At 47.8% G+C, this 19573-nt stretch overlaps 2 protein-coding genes and 1 non-coding gene across 4 annotated transcripts; 2 read left to right on the forward strand and 1 right to left on the reverse strand.

Moving 5' to 3' along the window:
- Positions 1 to 6257: 6257 nt before the first annotated feature.
- Positions 6258 to 8544, reverse strand: Dnajc30 (DnaJ heat shock protein family (Hsp40) member C30). The gene has a single exon (XM_021664513.2). It carries the CDS (start codon positions 8506 to 8508, stop codon positions 7861 to 7863), a length of 648 nt encoding a protein of 215 aa, XP_021520188.1. The 5' UTR covers positions 8509 to 8544; the 3' UTR covers positions 6258 to 7860.
- Positions 8545 to 8567: 23 nt separating this feature from the next.
- Positions 8568 to 19547, forward strand: Bud23 (BUD23 rRNA methyltransferase and ribosome maturation factor). 2 transcript variants are annotated; one of them, XM_021664514.2, is made up of 12 exons: positions 8568 to 8753; positions 8845 to 8882; positions 11179 to 11274; positions 11362 to 11444; positions 11620 to 11716; positions 13668 to 13770; positions 15023 to 15073; positions 15756 to 15841; positions 16563 to 16608; positions 16838 to 16896; positions 18252 to 18344; positions 19097 to 19547. In XM_021664514.2, the coding sequence occupies exons 1-12, from the start codon at positions 8706 to 8708 to the stop codon at positions 19149 to 19151; spliced, it is 855 nt and encodes a 284-aa protein (XP_021520189.1). In that variant the 5' UTR covers positions 8568 to 8705; the 3' UTR covers positions 19152 to 19547. The 2 variants fall into 2 exon arrangements, with proteins under 2 accessions (XP_021520189.1, XP_021520191.1); XM_021664516.2 differs by having other exon boundaries at positions 8580 to 8753; positions 13668 to 13764.
- LOC132653886 (small Cajal body-specific RNA 20) lies at positions 17763 to 17894 on the forward strand. Its single transcript, XR_009591713.1, has one exon. It is a non-coding gene; the product is annotated as a small Cajal body-specific RNA 20 (non-coding RNA).
- Positions 19548 to 19573: the final 26 nt, after the last annotated feature.

Consider the following 19573-nt stretch of genomic DNA (forward strand, 5'->3'; position numbering starts at 1 on the left):
ACATGCAAACAAATAACTGAAAAAAAATAAAACTTAATCTTTTAAAACTTACTTCGTATATCTCTCTGTCACATCAGCCATCACGTTCATCTTTAGTTGATTAATCTATCTGTGTCCCTTGTAAGCTGCTTGGAAGTACCTTTTCCAGTGTCTAGCACTGAGTTGGAGTGTTAAAATTTGGTTGAATGAGTAAGTGTTAATACGTGACTACCAAAAGCTGGAACAGAAAGATGAAAAGGGCTTAAAGTAATGAGTTTTGTGATTTGTTAGGGCATAGAAAGCATATTTTCTGTAGAGATAAATAAAACTCCATTATAGAGACATGCATTTTAATACAGTAATTTTCGCTATGGTGGAGAAACCTGGTAGAGAGGAAGTGAGACTCCAGGACTCATGAGATCAAAACACGGGATGCAGCTGGAGGACTGGTCCAAACACATCCTCTCAGACACAGAGCTGCCAAAGACACGGATGTGAGAAGTGAAGCCCATGAGCAGCCTTACTGCGTCCACGCCTGTGTGGACACTATGTCTGTTCTCTTAGTTTACTCCAAAGAAAAGAACCATAAATTCCAAAATGCATTTAAACTTTTATCTCAAGTAGCAGGGCCAGTTTTGGAGGCAAGAAATACATTGTTTTTCTTTATTCAGTCCTTTTTGTTTCTATTATAGTTTTAGTGTATTTTTAAAAGCTTTTTCTTACCAGGTTTTAAGAGTTTTAGGAGAGATTTATAGAGCATTTCCAAATGTACTTTAGATGCTTAATAAATTTTGAATTGAATTGATAATGACAGCTTTTAGTCTAGATATTGATTGCACTTAGTGATAGATACATTTCTTTAGTTCAGATGCTCTTCTGTGTACTGAGTGATTTGATAACTACTTTAGTCCCAGATAGGCACATTTATTATAATTCTGTCTGAGAGCCACACATAGTCTTTTGAATGACTTAATTTAGAAATAAAGACTGTCAATGTCTTATATGTTTCACAGCCTTTGAGTGATATGTTGATAGATGTTTCCTCGAAAGAGCCAATAAAAATTTAATTTAAATCTGCACATAGGTAAAATGAGAGATGAAAGCAGTTTAGCGTAAACCAGGACAGTGTAGAATGGAAATCAATTTGGGTAATTCTGTGATTAAGATGTAATCATAGTATCAATTCACTACACTCTCAGGGGTAGGATAGTCCTTACCATAGGGCAGGTTTAGTTTTGGGTTTGGTAAGACAGCTTTTGTATAGTTTACTCTAGTTTGGCCAGGAGTAGCACTTGTTACTATATTCTGAATAAATAAAGGTTGATGGGTATTACTAGTAACACAAAGCAGTCTGTGGCTACTGTTGTCTCTTCAGTTGCTGAAATTCAATTACTGAAGTACCCATACATTTTTAATTCATACATTTTTAATTTAATGAGTTACTTTTATTTGGATCCAATTTTCCTTTTCCTAGCATCTTGATTAATTTTAAATATCAAACGATTGTTAGGAGAAATGCATCAGGGGCTGGGGAGCTGGCTCATTAGGTAAGAGAATTTGCTGAATAAGCGTAAGGACCTGAGTTCGAATCCCCAGAAACCGTATAAAAATCCAGGCACTGTAACATGCACCTGTAATCTCAGAAATGCAAACGGGCAGAAGCAGGAGGCTTTGGGGACTTGCAGGCTGCCAGCCCAGCTCCAGTTTCAGTGATAGAACCTGACTCAAGGGGGTAAGGAGAGTGATGGAGCAGAATATCTAGTGCCCTCCTCTGCACGCTCTGTGAGTATCACACATACACACACACAAAACCTCCCACCCCCACAGATACACACAAGCACACATACAGCACATACATAAACACACATCACATACACAAGCACACGCACATAATCACACACAAATAGACACACAAACACACACACTCAACATATACCACACTCATTTTCATGCACACACACACTTATGTAAACATACACATACAAAATTAAAAGAAACAAAGAAGAAATACATCATAGTGTTTCTTTTTTTCATGAAATTATGTAGTTTGGATACTGAATGGCATCTTTTCTGTATTTTCATTTGTTCTTGGCCTTTTACTATAGTTTTTCAACACATACTCCAATGAAGACTGTTTACAGAGAAATGATCAAGTTGGCCGTGTGGCTGCATCTGAGTATGAACTTGAAAAGCGAGCAGAAAAGCTGGAACTTTTCCCGGTGGAGCTGGAGAAAGGTACAGCAGGACTCCAGTGTTTGTGTCTCTCTAGTAACAAGGTGTGTCTTTCCCAGAGCATAGCTTGTTTCTGAGTTCTTACTCAGTAAACTTGTGCCTTTCCCCGATGTTGACCGAGTTTCGAAGAATTGATGTGGATTTTGAGCAGATTCTCTACTTAATGACTTCCTCATCTCACCAGCTCCCCAACAACTCAGTTCCCGTATCTGGCTGGGATGGTGGTTCATATGGGGATGGGACACAAGCGGTATGACACAAGAGGAGGAAGCCTCAGCTGAGATGGGCACTCATGGAGGGCCAGAGCTGATGCAGACACCACGAAGGGGAGCTTACTGACTTGCTCATCATGGCTTCCCAGCCTGCTTTCCTATGGAATCCAGGACCACTGGCCTAGGTGTGGTATCACCCACACTGCACTGGGTCCTCCCGCATCAACTACTAATTAAGGAACTCCTGAGTTCCCGTCCTGACTTTTTTTAATGATGAACTGTGATGTGGAAGTGGGGGAGAAATTATGTAAATACAGTATACTCATTTATCAAATTGCTTTAAAATAACATTAACATAAATGGGCTAGAAGATTCTGAATTCTATTTTTCACTTTGAGCTTGCATAATGCTCATTAAGTGTGTATTTTTTAAATTATTCTATGACCTTGCAGTGGATGAATGAAAGCCCCTTTAGCCTAACTTTAATGTGGTTCTTTTAAAAATACATTTAAAAGAATTTGTGCATGGTGGCACACATCCTTATTCCCAGCACTTAGGAAGTAGAGGCAGGATGATCTCTGTGAGTCTGGGGCTAGCCTAGTCTATATAGTGAGTAGTTCCATGGTAGTCAGAGCTGGACAGTGAGACCCTGTCTCAAACAAACAAACAAACAACAGTACACAAAAAGGGCTGGAGGGATGGCTGGAGTTTAGTTCCCAAGCCTCTTAATAACTTACAAACCCAGTTTGCCTTTAAACTTCCTATGTAGTCATGCATGAGCTTGAACTTCTGACCCTCCTGCCTCCAGTACCCAAATACTGGGATTACAGACGTGCACTACCACACCTGGTTTATGCTGTGCTGGGGATGGACCCAGGATTTACAGGGGTTGGGGATTGGGTTTGTAAACATGGTTTGTATGTGTCAGTGTTTGAGTGAGTCTCTCTCTGTCTCTCTTTGTGTGTGCACATGCGTACATGCTCCTTAGCTTGCAGAGGCCAGAAGAGGGCATCAGGTATCCTCTGGTACTCTCCTCCTATTCTTGGGTTGGTTGGTTTGTTCTGTTTTTTGAAGCAGGGTTTCTCTGTGTAGTCTTGGTTGTCCTGGAACTTGATCTGTAGACCAGGCTGGCCTTGAACCCAGAGCTCTGCCTGCCTCTGCATTCTGTGTGCTGCAGTTAAAGGCATGCACCACCACCCAGCCCTCCACCTATTCTTTCAAGGCAGGGTCTCTCCCTGAACCTGGGGCTCACATTTTCTCAGCTCTCACGCCCCAGCCATCTTCATGTCTCTGCCCCCTCAGAGTTGGGGTTACAGGAGTGTGGCTAATTACCTAGATCCTGAGATCTGAACTCCACTCAGCATGATTGCAGAGCATGTGCTCTTAACCTCCCAGACTCCTCTGGATTTGCAAATTAATAATAGTAATAATAATAGTAATAATGTCTCTGGACTGTTCACTATATGGATGCCCAGACAGAACATTGTTTTTGTTGTTTATTTGTTGAAGATTTATTTCATTATTTATGTGTCTCTGTATGTCCAGGCACCTGCTTGTGCATGCACCCTTGGATGCAAGAAGAGGGTATATGATCCCTTGCAGCAGAACCCAGTAGTTTTAGAGAAGTGAACTCAGGTCCTCTGAAGAGCAAGAAACTCAATGAACTGCTGAGCCATCTCTCTAGCCCCAGATCTCTTTGTTTAATTACATGTGTGTGTGTGCTCAGGTGTGCATGCATGAGTGAGTTAATTTGCTGGAGTCAGATCTCTCCCCTAAGTGAGAATTGAACTCAGTTTGTCAGGCTTGGTGAAAGCATCTTTACCTGCTGAGCCATCCTGCTAGGGTTGATGCTGGTCCCAGAACGTCTTATTCCTATAGCTTTGTTCAGGTATCACCAGCTTCTATATATTTTCCTCAGCGTCCCTAATTTTTCAAGTAGGAAATCTGTTAGCATTAAGTAGACTTTCTTTTCCTTTTTGTTTTTGTTTGTTTGTTTGTTTGTTTTTGAGATAGGATCTCACGATTCAGACCAGGCTGGCAGAGAATTCATAGACCCACCTGCCTCCTCCTTCCAAGCATTTGGGTTTGGATTAAGCGCGCACCACTGTATCCTGCTAAGTGAAGTGAACGCCAGCAAAGGTGTGCACCATCGCCACCAACTGGCCAACCTTTTAAAAAGATTTTTTTTACACAATTTTGTGTGTGCGCGTGCACGCACTCGAGTTCTTTGGAGCCGAGTTACAAACCACTGTGAGCCACTTGATATGGGTGTCAGGATCTGAGCTTGGGTCCTCTGAAAGAGCAGAACATACAAAACTACAAAAATTTCTCCAAGCCCAAACTCTCTATTCTGCCTTCCTTTCTTTTTCTTTTCTTTTTTTTTTTTTTTTTTTTTTTTTTTTTTTTGTGGTTGTTATGGTTTGAGACAGTGTCTCAGTAGAAAACTTATACCCTCCTGGAATTCACTGTGTAGGCCAGGCTAGCCTCCAATTCACCTGCTCTGACTCCTGAACGCTGGGATTAAAGGCTTATTCAACTGCATCCAGAGAAGAAGGATCCTTCTTCCTCCATTTCCTACGTACTGGACTTGCCCATGGCACCGCCATTTCCACTGTTGCCACAAGAGTTGAAAACCAGGGCTTTAGGCATGCTCCATCCCTGCTCTACTAACCACTCAGACGCTCTCTACAGCACACTATCTAAACTGCAAGCTGGGTCTGAGCTGCATGGGAAAGGGTGCTCCCTATGCCATCACCCACAGTACATGCAAGTGTTACTTCACAGGAAGCTGAGCTGAAGCAGTCCAGTCTGGGACTGTCATATCTATCATCTGTCTGTCTGTGTATCTATCTTCTATCTGTAGACAGGATCTTATGTAGACTTGGCTGGCCTTAAACTCTCCATGTATCTTAGGACGACATTGAACTTCAGATCTTCTTGCCCTCACTGATCGTGTGGTTATAGATTTGCACTACCATGCTCCGTGTGTGTGGCGTTGCAGCTGGAACCCAAGGCTTTGTGCATTCCAGGCAAGCGGCCAACCTATGGAGCCACATGCGCTGAGGACAAGGGCTGAGGGAGGATGGCGGCTTGCCAGCTGTTCCTTCTCTCTTCGTGGGGTCTGCTGACCTTCCAGAGACACACAGGTTCCAGATACAGGACCTCTTGTTTCCCAACTGAGTGTTGGTGGCCATTCACATGGCACTCGCTGCAGGGATCTCCTAAGTCAATCATGGCCTTTCTTTCCATTTCTTTATTTTTGTTTTGCCTTGTGTGGGGTATGTGGGTGCACGCACACACATGTACATGCCACTGTGCCTATGTGGAGGCTAGAAAACGTCCAAGGTAAGTTCTCTCATTCTACCGTGTAGGTCCCAGGGTTGTTAGGGCTTAGGGACAAGACAGACTCCTTAACCCACTGAGCCACTTCATAGGTATACCCCTACTTCTCCCTTTGAAACAGGGCCTCACTGTGTAGCCCTTGCTGGACTGAAACTCGTGATGGAGACCAGCTGGTACACATACTTTGGTGAGCCTTCGGCTTCCCGAGTGTTGGATTACATGTGTCCACCGCCACGCCTTGGTTCTACCTTTCTTGAGACAGGGTCTCACTATATAGCCTAGGCTGGCCTTAAACTGGAGGCCTTCCTACCTCAGCCTGCTACCTGCTGGGATTACATACATGTTATTACGTCTGTCTTGATGCGCTGTGTGAATGACCTGCCAGAATGTGGAAAGGAATTCAGAAGGAGGGAATCCAATGGTATCAACACTATGATCAGAAAAAAACAAAACGCCACTCCACCAAAAAAAAAAAAAAACAAACAAACCAAAAACATTTTAATCAGTTTATTCATTTTACCAGTCTGGCAAAAAGACATCACCAGATGCATGTATTTCTGATTCCTATCTTCTTTTTAAAAAAAATTTTTTTTAAGTTTACTTATTATGTATACAGTACTCTGCCTGCACGCCAGAAGAGGACACTGGATCTCATTATAGAGAGATGTGAGCCACCATGTGGGTGCTGGGAATGAACTCAGGACCTCTGGGAGAGCAGCCACGCTAACTCTGAGCCCTCTCTCCAGCCGATTCCTGTCTCTTGACTGCGCACTTGAGCTCCGCTTGGGCAGTTCACTCAGCCTTGCTCTGGGCTCGAACCCCTTCTTCAGTCGTAGCACTCAGAAGGCAGAGGCAGGCGGATCCCATGAGTTCAGGGCCAGCCTTGTCTACATAGTGCGTTCTAGGGCTACACAGTGAGACTTTGTCTTGGAAAACAAAACAAACAAACAAAAAAGATTAAAAAAAAAAAAAAAAAGGTTGAAAACCAGGCATTTTAATGAGTTTTCTGGGAGGGCTGTCAACTGGATTTTTCGGAAATTTTTGATGTTGTTTTATTGTTTTTTTGAGGCAGTGTCTAGTAACCTAGGCTGCTTCATTTGTGGTACCTGTGATCAACACGGCAGCTGCAAGGGCCCCGCTCAGTCTGCTCAGTTACAAGCTGCACACATAGCAAGTGGCTAGTAAAAGGAAGCCCAAGGACAGGCACACTGGCCTAGGATGAACTTGGCCCAGCCAGCAACACCCTCCATCAGCAATATGGAGTAGGATATGAGTAACAGTGACACACCTCAGAAGAGCAAATCGCTTAGTGTTCCGCTACTATGCCCACACAGCTCCTTCCCCCAAGGTCACACCCTAGATAGATATAGGCACAGAACCGTATTCCTCATACTCAAGGGCTTGGTTTTCTCGATCCCCCAAGACAGAGGTGGATTTAACGTCATCAGGAACAAAACGGCAACCTTTCGCTAACTTTTTTTTGGCGGGGAATGGGGACACACGAAGACAACAAAGCAGAGGACTAAACCCAGTGCCTTTTGCATGCTAGCATTCCCTCACCGAGCTTCGGCACCTGCTGCATCATTTGATCAAGTCTCACCTGTTGCTTGGGTTAACACAGAAAAACAAATTTTGTGCAAGGCCCACAAGAATTAAACCTTTTTGGCATTGGACAACCAGCCAGTCGTATTTCATGGTTCAAAGGTTACAGAAGAAGGGCCCCACCATGGTACAAACACGCGTGGCAGGGGACAAACTTTGCTCAGGGCTTCCGGCTAAAACCAGAGCAAGTGTTCGGGCGGGGTTGACACCTGGAAGGCAACGTCTAGAAATAAGCAGACACCCAGGAGTCTCGGAAAGCACTTCAATTTCTGCTTTATGGCACTCTTTATCCTGGGGCCTCTTTCTTGGCCATTGAAGAGCCCCTTCTCCTGGACCACAGAGAGGACTATGTTGATCACCGGCCAGGCTGGAGGGTGCTCGGAGGATCAAGAGGACGCCAGTAGAGATGGTCAAGTCAATCCAAGATCAATTCGCTCAAAGGTCAAGAAAGGCAAGCTTTGGGGGCTGGCTCCTCTTCCCACCTTTCCTCGGATTAAATGCGAAAGCCGACGAAGACGAAGATAAGGAAAAGGACGACAAAGAAGGCGGCATCTCTGGTGTCGTCCCAGGGGAGACCCTTGTTGGCCCCTTCCTCCTGCTTTTTGCGAAGGGCTTCCCTCCGGGCGCGCAGACGCCGCTCTCTCTCTAGTTGTTCTCCGTAGTGTGCCTGGTAGAAGGCGTCGAAGTCGAACATAGTGCGGCGGTCCCTGGGAGAGGCCCGAAAGCCTCCGTGAGCACGAGGGGTATAGGGAGGAGGGGGCTCGGCCGCGGGCGTCCTGGAGGGCTTGACACCGGGTCCGCGCAGGTCCTGGTCGGTGAGCAGACCTCGGTCATACTTGCGGCGGAGGACGCTGCTGCCCAGGACCAGATAAGCCTCGGAGATGCGCGTGAAGCGCTCGGCGGCCGCGGTGCTCCCGGGATTGCGATCGGGGTGGTAGAGGAAGCTCTGCCGGTAGTACGCCGCCTTGATCTGGGCCTGCGTGGCCGTGGACGGGACGCCCAGCAGTTCATAGAGGGCGGTCCGGGAGTAGGTCCTCACTGGCGAGTACAAGCCCGCGGCTGAATCTGGTGGCAACCCCGGGACCTGCCGTAATCTCCACAGCGGTGACAGCGGCCACCCCAAGCAGCGCGCGGCTGCCATGTTGGGGCGGTGGCAGGGCGGCGCCCAGCCGGCCAATGAAAGACGCGAGCCGGAGCGTCGCCCCGCCCCCGGCCCTAGAGCCAATCAAATAAGAGGAAAGGCGGGGAAAGTTTAGGTGAGCGCTAGGAGGCGGTCGCGGAATTGATGACGTTAATGTTGCGCCTGGGCTTGCCGGTAGTAGCGTGTAGCGACTAGAGATGGCTTCTCGTGGTCGGAGACCGGAACACAGCGGCCCGCCGGAGCTGGTGAGAGGCCCGTCAGATCTTGGTCTACTTCTAGAATGGCTGCTTTTGGCTTCTTCCCCTCATATCCCATGTATCTTTTTCTTCCCAACAGTTTTATGACCAGAATGAAGCCCAGAAATACGTTCGCAAGTAAGGAGAGCATCGCTGTTGAGCGGCAAGGGGAAGAAGGGTCGGGATCGGCATGCCGCCCCAATTATGGGTGTTTGGAAAGCATGTAGAATTTGGGAGTGGGGGTAAAGGAGGGAACCTGAGCAGATGCAGTTCTGCTAACCGGAACATGAACTTGAAACCGTCGAATTCTTGGAGATATCTTGGGACTTCGATACCAAAGTGGGCATAGTCCTTCATGTCCAGTTTACAGTAGGTCGTTTGACAGTGTGTTTTAAATATGTGGCGAAGTAGGCAGCAGTCAGGATACAGGTAGGGTACTGTCATATTGTCTAAGTGCGGTGTCAGCCACACCCCCTGCACCTCACTTGGGAATTCTAGACAGAAGTTTTACCTTTGAGCCTCACCTAGCCGTTCACTGGAGGATTCTGAAAAGCACTCTACCATCAAGCTACAACCCCAGAAAGCAATTATTACTATTAGCACTGTTGGTCATCATGGGTTTATTATGATCCTTACTTAAATGCATAATTGCACTAAATTGTCTTGGCAACCATTGACATAATGCCTGATTCCTCTACGCAATGATTTGTTTGGTTTTGTTTGTTTGAAGCATGGTCTCATAAAGCCTAGGTGTTCTTGAACTTGATATGTAGTGAAGGTGACTGAATTCCTGACCCATCTGTCTCCACCTTAAGTGACAAAATTACAGGCACTGTCCAGCATGTACGGTTCTATAGAAACTATTCTGTGTGATTGTTTACTTTGGTTTGAGAAAGACCAGCTGTGGGGCTTCTGTTCAGAATGGCAGCCAGTAGCTTGATATGAAAATTCTGTAAATCTGAGTAACCAAATATAAAGAAAAAACACACGTGTACAAAACACATCTCGCAATTTTATGCTGATTACATATTGAAATGACACTTTATGAGTATATTGGCCTAAAAATAATTATTTGGTATAAGTGGTGAAGCAAAATAGATTGTAGTTTGTTTTTCCTCCTCCCCCGCCCCCCATATGGACACATTCTGTAGCCATGCTGGCCTCACTTTTAATGACTCTCCTGCTTCAGCCGCCTGCACACTGAGATTATAGGCCTGCACCACTCTCCTCTGCTCTTCCATTTACTGTCTCTGACCCACCTCACTTTTGAGACAGACTCTCACTATGTAGCCCTGGCTGGCCTTGAACTCTCAGAGATGTGCCTGCCTCTGCTTCCCAAGTTCTGGTTCTGCGGAGGTGTGGACCGGCACACTTGGTGCCTGCATTATATTTCTCAAGGTCACCAAGTCTGTAAGGTTTTTGTTTTCTTGGGGATGGAATGGATGGCCTGGCACACACTTGTTACTACTGAGGTGAATCTTTTGTTTTTTGAAGGTACTGGGGATTGAATTTAGGGCCTCTTGTATGTTGAGCAAGTGCTCAACCATAAGCACCCTTAACACTTGTTCTGCATTGGTGATCTTTGTATTTGAGTAAGTGTGGCAGCTGACTCTTTGAGCGCACACTTTCCTAAGGAATAAAGCCCAAGAGAGTTATAGATGGTCACTGACTGTCATCTGTGGAGTGATTTGCTCAATTTCTGTCAGCTTTGCAGCTAGTGCACTTAAAATTGGTGCACAGGGGCTGGAGAGATGGATCGGATAAGAGTACTAAATGCTCTTCCAGAAGACCCAGGTTCAATTCTAGCACCGACATGGTAGCTCACAATTGTCTGTAACTTTAGGATTTCACATTCTTACACAGATATACATGTAGCAAAACACAAAAAGCACACAAAATAAAAATAAATATATTAAAAATTTAATAAAATATGTGCACAATAAAATGACATACAACTCTATCAAGTGGACTTTTGGGACTATTTTATTGATGTTGTTTTGAGACAGGGTCTAGCCCAGGTTGGCCCTAGGTTCCTGGTGTTGCCTCAGCCTTTTGAGTGCTGGAATTTTGTGGGAGCATCCATGCCCATCATGGAACTATTTTTAATAACTGCCTTTGAGTTTGTTGGTTTCCAGTTCGAATTGTAGGTTTAAAATGTTGAGCAAGGGCTGGCCAGATAGCTCAGGGGTAATCCCCAAACTTCATGACTGAGTTCAGTTTCCTAGAACTTTACGTTGGAAGAAGAAAACCAAATTGAGCAAGTTGGCCTCTGGCCTCCACATGTGTGTGCACTAACTGAAATAACTAGAAAGAATTTAAAATTAGAAAAATTACTTCTAGCTGATTATTCCTTTTTTCATTCTCCTGACTCTATTGGTCTAGGAGAAATATGACCTAGAATTCCATAACCACCCTATGTTTTTCTACTTCCCAGCTCACGGATGATTGACATCCAGACCAAGATGACTGAGCGGGCATTGGAGCTCCTCAGTTTGCCAGAGGGTCAGCCCTCTTATCTGTTGGACATCGGGTGAGGTTCTGGGGCCCAGGGTCCAGTTGTCTGGGTGCAGCATCTCTGCTGCCCAGCTCCGTGAGCCCTGTGGATTGTTTCTTCCAGCTGCGGTTCTGGACTGAGTGGGGATTTTATCTCAGACGAAGGACACTATTGGGTTGGCATTGACATCAGCCCTGCCATGTTAGGTGAGTGTCTTGTACTAAGGTGACTATCCTCTTGACTATGGAGTAGCTAAAAGATTTTGGTTGTTTGAGAAAAGGTCTTTCTATATAGCCCAGGCCAGTCCCCAATTTGGGATTGTCCTGCCTCAGCCTCCTTGTTGCAGCAGCCGTCCCCACACTTTCTCTTCCTCCAATGTAGATGCCGCCTTGGACCGAGACACAGAGGGAGACCTGCTGCTAGGGGACATGGGCCAAGGAGTCCCTTTCAGACCAGGTTCTTTTGATGGCTGCATCAGGTAAGGGTCTTTACTTTCTACTTTAAATTTCATAGACTAGTGTTTCCTAAACCTGTCTGTGCAGAGGTCATTACACGATATGTAAAAAGTTACGTGTTCAGGGCTTATGAGCCTGCTCAGTGACCATAGGCGTTTTTTACCACACCCAACAAGCCTGAGTTGATAGCCAGAACATAGATGGTGGAGAGAAAGAGGATTCTTAATCATTGTCCGGCCTCATACAGGAAGCAGGATGCATGCACAGTAGATAAATGTAGTTAAGCAAATGTACATGTTCTAAGGTTTTTAGATTTACAGGGACAAAGTCTGCTAAAAAATGGTTGCGTGTGTGCACATTCTTGTGTATGTGGGTACAGATAGGTGAAGGCAAGAGAATATCCTCAGGTCTGGTCCTCAGACACTTTCTACCTTTTGATTCAGACAGGCTCTCATTGGCAAGATGAATTTACTTTTATTTTATATGCATATTGGCCTGTGTGTATCTGTATGTACCACCTGCATGCCTGGTCCCTTTTATGGCTAGAGGACAGTGGCCAATCCCCTGGAACTGGAGATGGTTTCCAGGTACTGTGTAGTGCTGGGAACTGAACTTGTGTCCTGCAAGCAGCAAGTGTTCTTAATCAGTGACCCATCTTTCCAACACCTAAGTTTTAATAATTGGCTTTGGAGTATTGACATTACTGTTAGAAATATGAGATGTTATTGTGCATGGTTGCAATCCCAGCACAATCTTAAATCCTCCCAGGTGGAGGTTTAAGATTGCCAAGCATGGTGCTGCTCACCTGTAATCCCAGAACTCAAGAGACAGAGGCAGGCAGATCTTTGTGAGTTTGAGGCTAGCGTGCTCTACAAATTGAGTCCTGTACAGTCAGGGTTTTCCATAACCCTGTCTCAGAAAAAGAAAAACAACAACAAAAAAAAAATTCAAGCTTTTTTCATCCTCTGTCCACACGAGTTGGAGGCAGGTCCTGACTCAAAGTTAAAGCAATAATATTAAAGAAATGTGAAGTATTCGTTTGTGTGTGTGTGTGTCAGAGAGAGAGAGAGAGAGAGAGATTGTTTTGTTTTTAAAGACAGGATCTTACTATGTAGCCTTATCTGGCCTGAACTCCTTATGTGGATCCACTACCCTGCCTCTTGAGCTCTGAGATTAAAGATTTAGCTTATCTTATCTCTCTATCTATTTTATATAGATGAGTGCTCTATCTGCATGTATCCCTGCATTACAGAAGAGGGCATCAGATCCCTGTGTAGATGGTTGGGAGCTACCATGTAGGTGCTGGGAATTGAACTCAGGACCCCTGGAAGAGCAGCCAGTGCTCTTAACCTCTGAGCCATCTCTCCAGCCCAAATGCTGGAATTAAAGGTGTACTCCACCTGGCTAAAGTGTAGGTTTTGTTTTGTAGTATTAGAGATCAAACTGAAGGTCTTGCTCATGCCAGCCCAGTAGTATGGAATTCTGTGGCTGGGTGTGCAAAGCAGTGAGTAGGGGTGGGCCAGAAGTGGAGAATGTCCTCAGTGGTGGTGGTACACTCCTGTGATCCCAGCACTCAGGAGGCAGATGCAGGTGGATCTCTGTGAGTTCGAGGTCAGCCTGGTCTACAAATCAAGTCCAGGATATCCAGTGAAGAATGCAGCTGGAGGAGATTTGAATTCTGGGGCCTTAATAGATAGAGCAGAGGGGTGTAAAAGGGCAGAGGAGTAGCCGGGTTGAGCACTGTTCGGTGGGTTTGCTTTGATTGGTGGCACCTGGAGGCACGCAGTCATTGGCTGAGAAAACATTGTCCTGGAACCCATGAAGGAAGTGAGTGCTGGCCTGTCTGGTAGTGTGTTGTGGACTGGCCTCTGCAGGATGGGAGCTCCAGGCAGCAAATTATAGTGGCTAAAGGCAGAGTGCTTGGGAGCCTTTGGGGAGGCGGTGGTCCCTCTTGACTGGCCCCTTCCTTTCCAGCATCTCCGCTGTGCAGTGGCTCTGCAATGCAAACAAGAAGTCGGACGTCCCCGCCAGGCGCCTCCACCGCTTCTTTTCTTCTCTCTACTCTGCCCTTGTGAGTGTAAGCTCTCTTCCTCTGCGTGGCTGGGTGTCCCTTTCCTTCCTGCCTTGAGAGTTCAGGGGCGAGGTTGAGGGGTCTCATGAGGGAATACGTAGCCTGTGGAGACTCAGCTAGGTGTGGTGATAGAGACGCTGAAGCCTGACACCTGGAGGCAGAGACTGGGAAGCTGGGAATTCAGGGGCAGTTTTGACTGCACAGGAAGTTCAGAGTCAACCAGAGATTTCTCCAAAATGCAAAAGAGAAAGCCCACGCGCAAAGGGCTGACACTCAGCCCAGGGCCACCTCAGTCAACATCTGAGACACTTGGTTGAGTGAAGACAGGGACACCATGCCCAGCGCACAGAGGTCACCTGCCAGTGTGCCCCTGTCCTCTGCAAGTCCCTCTGTTGCCTTTTTTTTTTTTTTTAATTAAAAACAATTTCATCCAGGTGCAGTGGTGCACGCCTGTAATCCCAGCACTTAGGGAGGCAGAAGCAGGTGGATCCCTGACTTTGAGTTCAGCCTGGTCTATAGAGTGAGTTCCAGGACAGCCAAGGCTGCACCAAACAAAGCCTGTCTTGGAAAAAAACCAAAAACCAAACCAAACCAACCCCCCCCCTCAAAAAAAAAAAAAAAAAGGTTATGCCAGACACTGTGGCATGTACCTTTTTCTTTTCTTTATTTTACATGTATGAATGTTTTGTCTGCATGTATGTCTGTGCCCCACATTCATGCGTGGTGCCTGCGGAGGCCAGATGAAGGCATCAGATCACCCGGACCTGGGGTTACAGATGGTTGTGAGCCACCACATTAGTGCTGGGAATGGATCCCAGGTCCCCCAGAAGAGCAGCCAGCACTCTTAACCACAGAGCCATCTCTCCAGCCCAGGGCGAACACCTTTACTCCCAGCACTCACTGGGTTATTTTTGTTCCTTGTCTCTTTTGTTTTGAGACAGAGACTCACTGTATAGACCAGGCTGGGCTTGAGCATGATCCTCCTGCCTCTGCCTCCCAAAGGCTTAGGTTATAGGAAGGCACCATCTGCCCCAATTGTTGTCTTTCTGCCTCTTACCACAACTCTAAGGTAGATGCCAGCTTTGCCAGCTGTGTGCCCCAGAAATTCAGGAGCTTTTTGTTCCTGTTGATATTCTGAGCCGAAAGAGTGGTGCCCTGCCCGTGATGGGAGTTCTGTGAATATTTAGTAGGTGAAGGAGTATCGTCATGATTCCACAGAACACTTATGCAGTCATCATGACGTTTCTGTTGCCTACAGGCCCGAGGGGCCCGAGCCGTCCTGCAGCTGTACCCTGAGAACTCGGAGCAGGTGAGCAGGTAGGGAGCAGGTAGCTAGGGCCTCGGAGAGGGGGGAGTGTAGAACAGTTTTCTGTTGCCAGCGAGTACCATGACAGAACAAGGAACTCATGCCACCTGGTGGAGGAGAGGGAAAGGGCACCCTAGTCATGGTACTGTGACCCCAGATGGCTCCCTGAGAGGTGGGTGTATGTGAAGGGGAGGCTGCTGTGTCTTCTGTTGACAGATGAGAGGGTGGGGGTGCTGGAGGTGGGCTCAGTGGGCGCACACTCATGTCGTATACACGAGGCCTCCATCCCATAACTGAGAGACATGAAAACAGATAGGTGGTGCCAGACGGGCTGTGATGTTACTCATTTCCATAGTCCAGTGGGTAGGTGGGGCAGATGAGAGGGCCTCAGCAGTTCTGCCCTGTGTAGCATGCGTTAGGGCTTAGAATGACAGTGATGGTTCTGTAGTGACAGAATGGAGTCTGGTCTAGTTGTCATCACTCATTTCCTGAGGGCAGAGAGATGGGTCCCTGCACCAGAACATGGGAATGAGCAGAACTGCTTGTTTTGATACTCCCTTGGGGTGGGGCTGCCGAGGCCGGATGCTGCCCACATTCTGTCTGGGTGCCTTTCTGGGCCTCTGTCCAGTGAGGGCTGAGGTCTCCAGCTTTTCTCCCTCCATCCACTCCCTACCCCTCTCCTTAGCTGGAGCTGATCACAGTCCAAGCCACAAGGGCAGGCTTCACTGGCGGCGTGGTGGTGGACTTCCCCAACAGTGCGAAGGCAAAGAAGTAAGTGCCGGGGCAGGCCTGATGGCTCAGTGGGTGAGGTACTTGCTGTGCAAGCCTGAGAGCTTAAGCTCCCATTTCCAGCACCCATGTTAAAAGGCCAGGCATGCCGAGTGGTGGTGCACACCTTTAATCCCAGCCCTTGGGAGGCAGAGGCAGGCAGATCTTGGTGAGCTCAAGGCCAGCCTGGTCTACAGAGATACAGGACAGCCCCTACACAGAGAAACTCCTGTCTCGAAAAACAAAAACAAGGGCTGAAGAGATAGCTCATCATCGGCTAAGAGAACTAACTGGCTGTTCTTCCAGATGTCCTGTGTTCAATTCCCAGCACCCACATGGCTATAATTGTAGTCCTTTAGGACCAATGCCCTCTTCTGGTGTGCGGATGTACATGCAGACAAAATATTCATATACATAAAAAAAAAAAACAACCACCACAAAAAGCCAGGCATGGTGATACTTTCTTGTAAGCCCAGTGATATGCCCTAGAATAGTGAGAGACCTTATCAAAACATGAGGTAGATAGTGTCTTGAAGAATGACAGCTGAGGCTGACCTCTGACTTCCATGTGTATGTACATACAGAGCACTGGGCCTTTGTCTACAAAGCTGACTGCATAAACAGAAGAATGCTGGGTAGGAGGGCAGGGCCCCCAAAGAAGCAGGACTCCTCTCTTCTTGCTAGCCTTGTGAGCCAGGCATCGTGTTGTTCTCTCTCGTTTCAGGTTCTACCTCTGTCTATTTTCTGGGCCTTCTACCTCCCTGCCAAAGGTAAGGGCCTTGGGCGTCCAAGCTGTGCCTTGTTTTCCCAACACAGGAGCATGCTGGGAGGGCTGCAGTGGCCAGGGTTCTCCATCTGGGCCTTCTGCGGGTGCTAGGAAAGAACGCCCACCCCTATAGCCTGTCTTGCTGGGCTTATGCAGCAAGGCCTGGATGCATGCAGGTGTTTCTGCGCTGGGGCAGTGAGCTCCAGGGTGACTGAGAGCTTTGTTCCCTACAGGGGCTGACTGAAGGTCAGGATTCGGAGCAGGCCACCGAGTCCACTTTCACCAATGAGAGGTAAGGGGCGTAGCTGCAGGGACCAGGTGGAGGCAGGGCCAGTACTCTCTGCTTTCCCCCAAGCCTTGGGTTAGACACAGCTGCAGCACCAAAGTGAGTTGTGCCTCTTGGACTGTGTCTGCCTCCTCCTCAGGCCAGGCACCGGGGCAGCCAGTGCCTCAGCTTCCTGTGCGAGCCTGCGCATTCCTCTTCTTGGCACACTTGGCAGGGTCCTCCAGTCCTGTTCACCATACCACCACCCCTCAGCCTCTTTGCAGCTATGGCATCAAATCCCCTCCATGCATCTTAGGGTCCCTGAGCTTCACGCTAGTGTCTGTGACTGACTGGAATGGTTGTCAGTCCGTCTGTGCTCTTCTGGGCTATTCCGGCCCTCTTCCCTCTCTTCCTCACCCCACTACGTCCCTTCCTTCTCTCTTTGTCTTCTTTCTGGCAGCTAGGGGCCCTCCAGATTCCTGTCACAAGCCATTCTTACACCCCACAGTGTGCATGGCTGTGTGTCATACTGTCCAACCTCTCCGATTCCTGCTGTTCACCTGCCCACAGAGGGCAGGCTCCTTACTGGCTTCCAGACCAACATGGCTGCCCTTCCCTTCCTTCTGTTGTTACCTCTGGCACACAGTCTGCCTTCTTTCCTGGTGGCCTGTGTGGCTGCATATAGCCTGGCCCAACACAGATACTGAGGAGCTCTTGGACCCCTGCTCTGCCACTGCTGAGAGAGGTTTCAGCAGGGCTAGGCCATGGCTCTGGCCTGCACCATGGGCCTCAGGCTGTACTCAGTAGCTCCTTCAGGCTAGGCCTGATTACTTCTTTCCAGCAGCGAAAGGGAATGTGGCTTTGGGTGGGAGAGCAGGCTCCCTCTCTCCCTGGGCCTCTTGTCCTTTGGGCTGTGGGGCTCACGTTCTCTTCAGCCAGGGCTGGAGGCCAAGATCAGCATGTGAGGTGCATCTTCGTCAGGACTGCTGTGAGCAGGCAGCCTTGTTTTCCGGCCTCAGACAATTGACAGAAGCTGGAGTGGGGGAGCGGGTGCCTGGGGGTGGGGGGTGACACTGGCTTCTCTAGGCATATTGAACCCCAACCTCCATGAGGACTGTAAGTGGCCGAGTTAGACTATGAAGGTGCCGTGGCTTCCTGTGGACAACTCAAGGCTCTGGAGTCACCCATGGACAAGGTGGCCAGACACAAGGCCATCTCCAGAGATGCCTTGCAGGGGCGGGGACCACACCCCCCAGCTTGCTAACGCAGGGTTCTGGTCCTGTGCGGGGGTGTTCAGAGTGGAGATTATGGAAGGGGAGAAGGGGCTTTAGGGCTGCCACTGTGCACAGCTGAGCCATCCTCTCACTTCTGTCTCTGGCCAGGGCTCCTCCACACAAGAAGGCAAGGCGGGACCTGGTGAAGAAGAGCCGGGAGTGGGTCCTGGAGAAGAAGGAGAGGCGCAGGCGCCAGGGCAAGTGAGTACCGCCTGGGGCTGGGCAGGCAGGGAACACTGTTGTAGGATAGTGTTAATAATATTTACTATTAATTCATAGAATTTTATGGCTGTTGTTATTTAACTCACTATCACCAATAAAAGACTGCAGACACCTGTTAGATTTTTAATATGCCTACCTATACACTAGAACTGAGCAGAAACTAACCCCATAAGCTATTATTTTGTCTCCCAGACCCATATCCCATGCCGCTGGCTTTAATCACTCCTATCTTGTTTACTTCCCATCCATAATCTCCATAAGTACTTGCACATGCTTTTATCTGGGCTGCTTCTCTCCATCACCGATCCTCAGAGCAGGCTCCTCCTGGCCATATGGTTCTTCCTTACACTAACCCATGGTGATTCCGCTTTCTCGTTCCTCCTCTCCTGTCTTCCCTCCTTCTTCTCTTCCCCTCCCATGATCCTTCTGTCCTCCAAGCCTTCAAGCCTTGGCTCCAGCTACCTCACTTATGCTGAACCGAGGTTTGTAGGAACTTTATTTAGCCAATCAGGAATAATTTTGGAGGCAAGGTTACATAGCATCACTTGGTATACGTGTGGGTTTGCTCACAGAACAGTAAGAATCTTGGGGGTTGGGGACAAGCAATTAACATGAGAGTACGTGGTGGTTCTAGATCAGCCACCACAGAGGGCCATGCTGTGTCCGCCAAGAAGTCATCTGCATTTTCGATCTCAGAGCTCTTCACTCTCCTGGGTCTCTTCTGTCTGCAGGGAGGTGAGACCCGACACACAGTACACTGGTCGCAAGCGCAAGCCCCGCTTCTGACGGCACCGCATCTAATCAAGCAGAGAGCCTGGCCACCACACCTGCATCCAGTCCCGCAGATGGCCCTGACCGCCCACCGTTCAGCGGTTGGGAGCTGTCCAAGCCTGGGCATGCCTCTGAGGAGTTTCTAGATTTACCTCAGCAGTTAGCAACACAGTACTTTAGAAGAGTTGGGAAGCCCTCAAAATATTTTTTTTCACTAAGAGTTCCAGGAATCTGGGCTTGGCAGCCAGATCCTGTTATCTCAACACCCTCCCAGGAGGCTGAGATAACAAGATGGAAAGTTCCAAGCCAGTCTGGGCTACACTGCAAAAACCTGTCTTAAAAAGCCAAAAGGAAAAAATTTTCTAAGGATGTTTTATTTTGCCCTAAATACATTAATTACTTTCTAAGTAACTGGTGTCCCTGGCTCTACGTTACCC

Source organism: Meriones unguiculatus, chromosome 4 (assembly GCF_030254825.1).
Source record: "Meriones unguiculatus strain TT.TT164.6M chromosome 4, Bangor_MerUng_6.1, whole genome shotgun sequence".
Classification (NCBI taxonomy): domain Eukaryota; kingdom Metazoa; phylum Chordata; class Mammalia; order Rodentia; family Muridae; genus Meriones; species Meriones unguiculatus.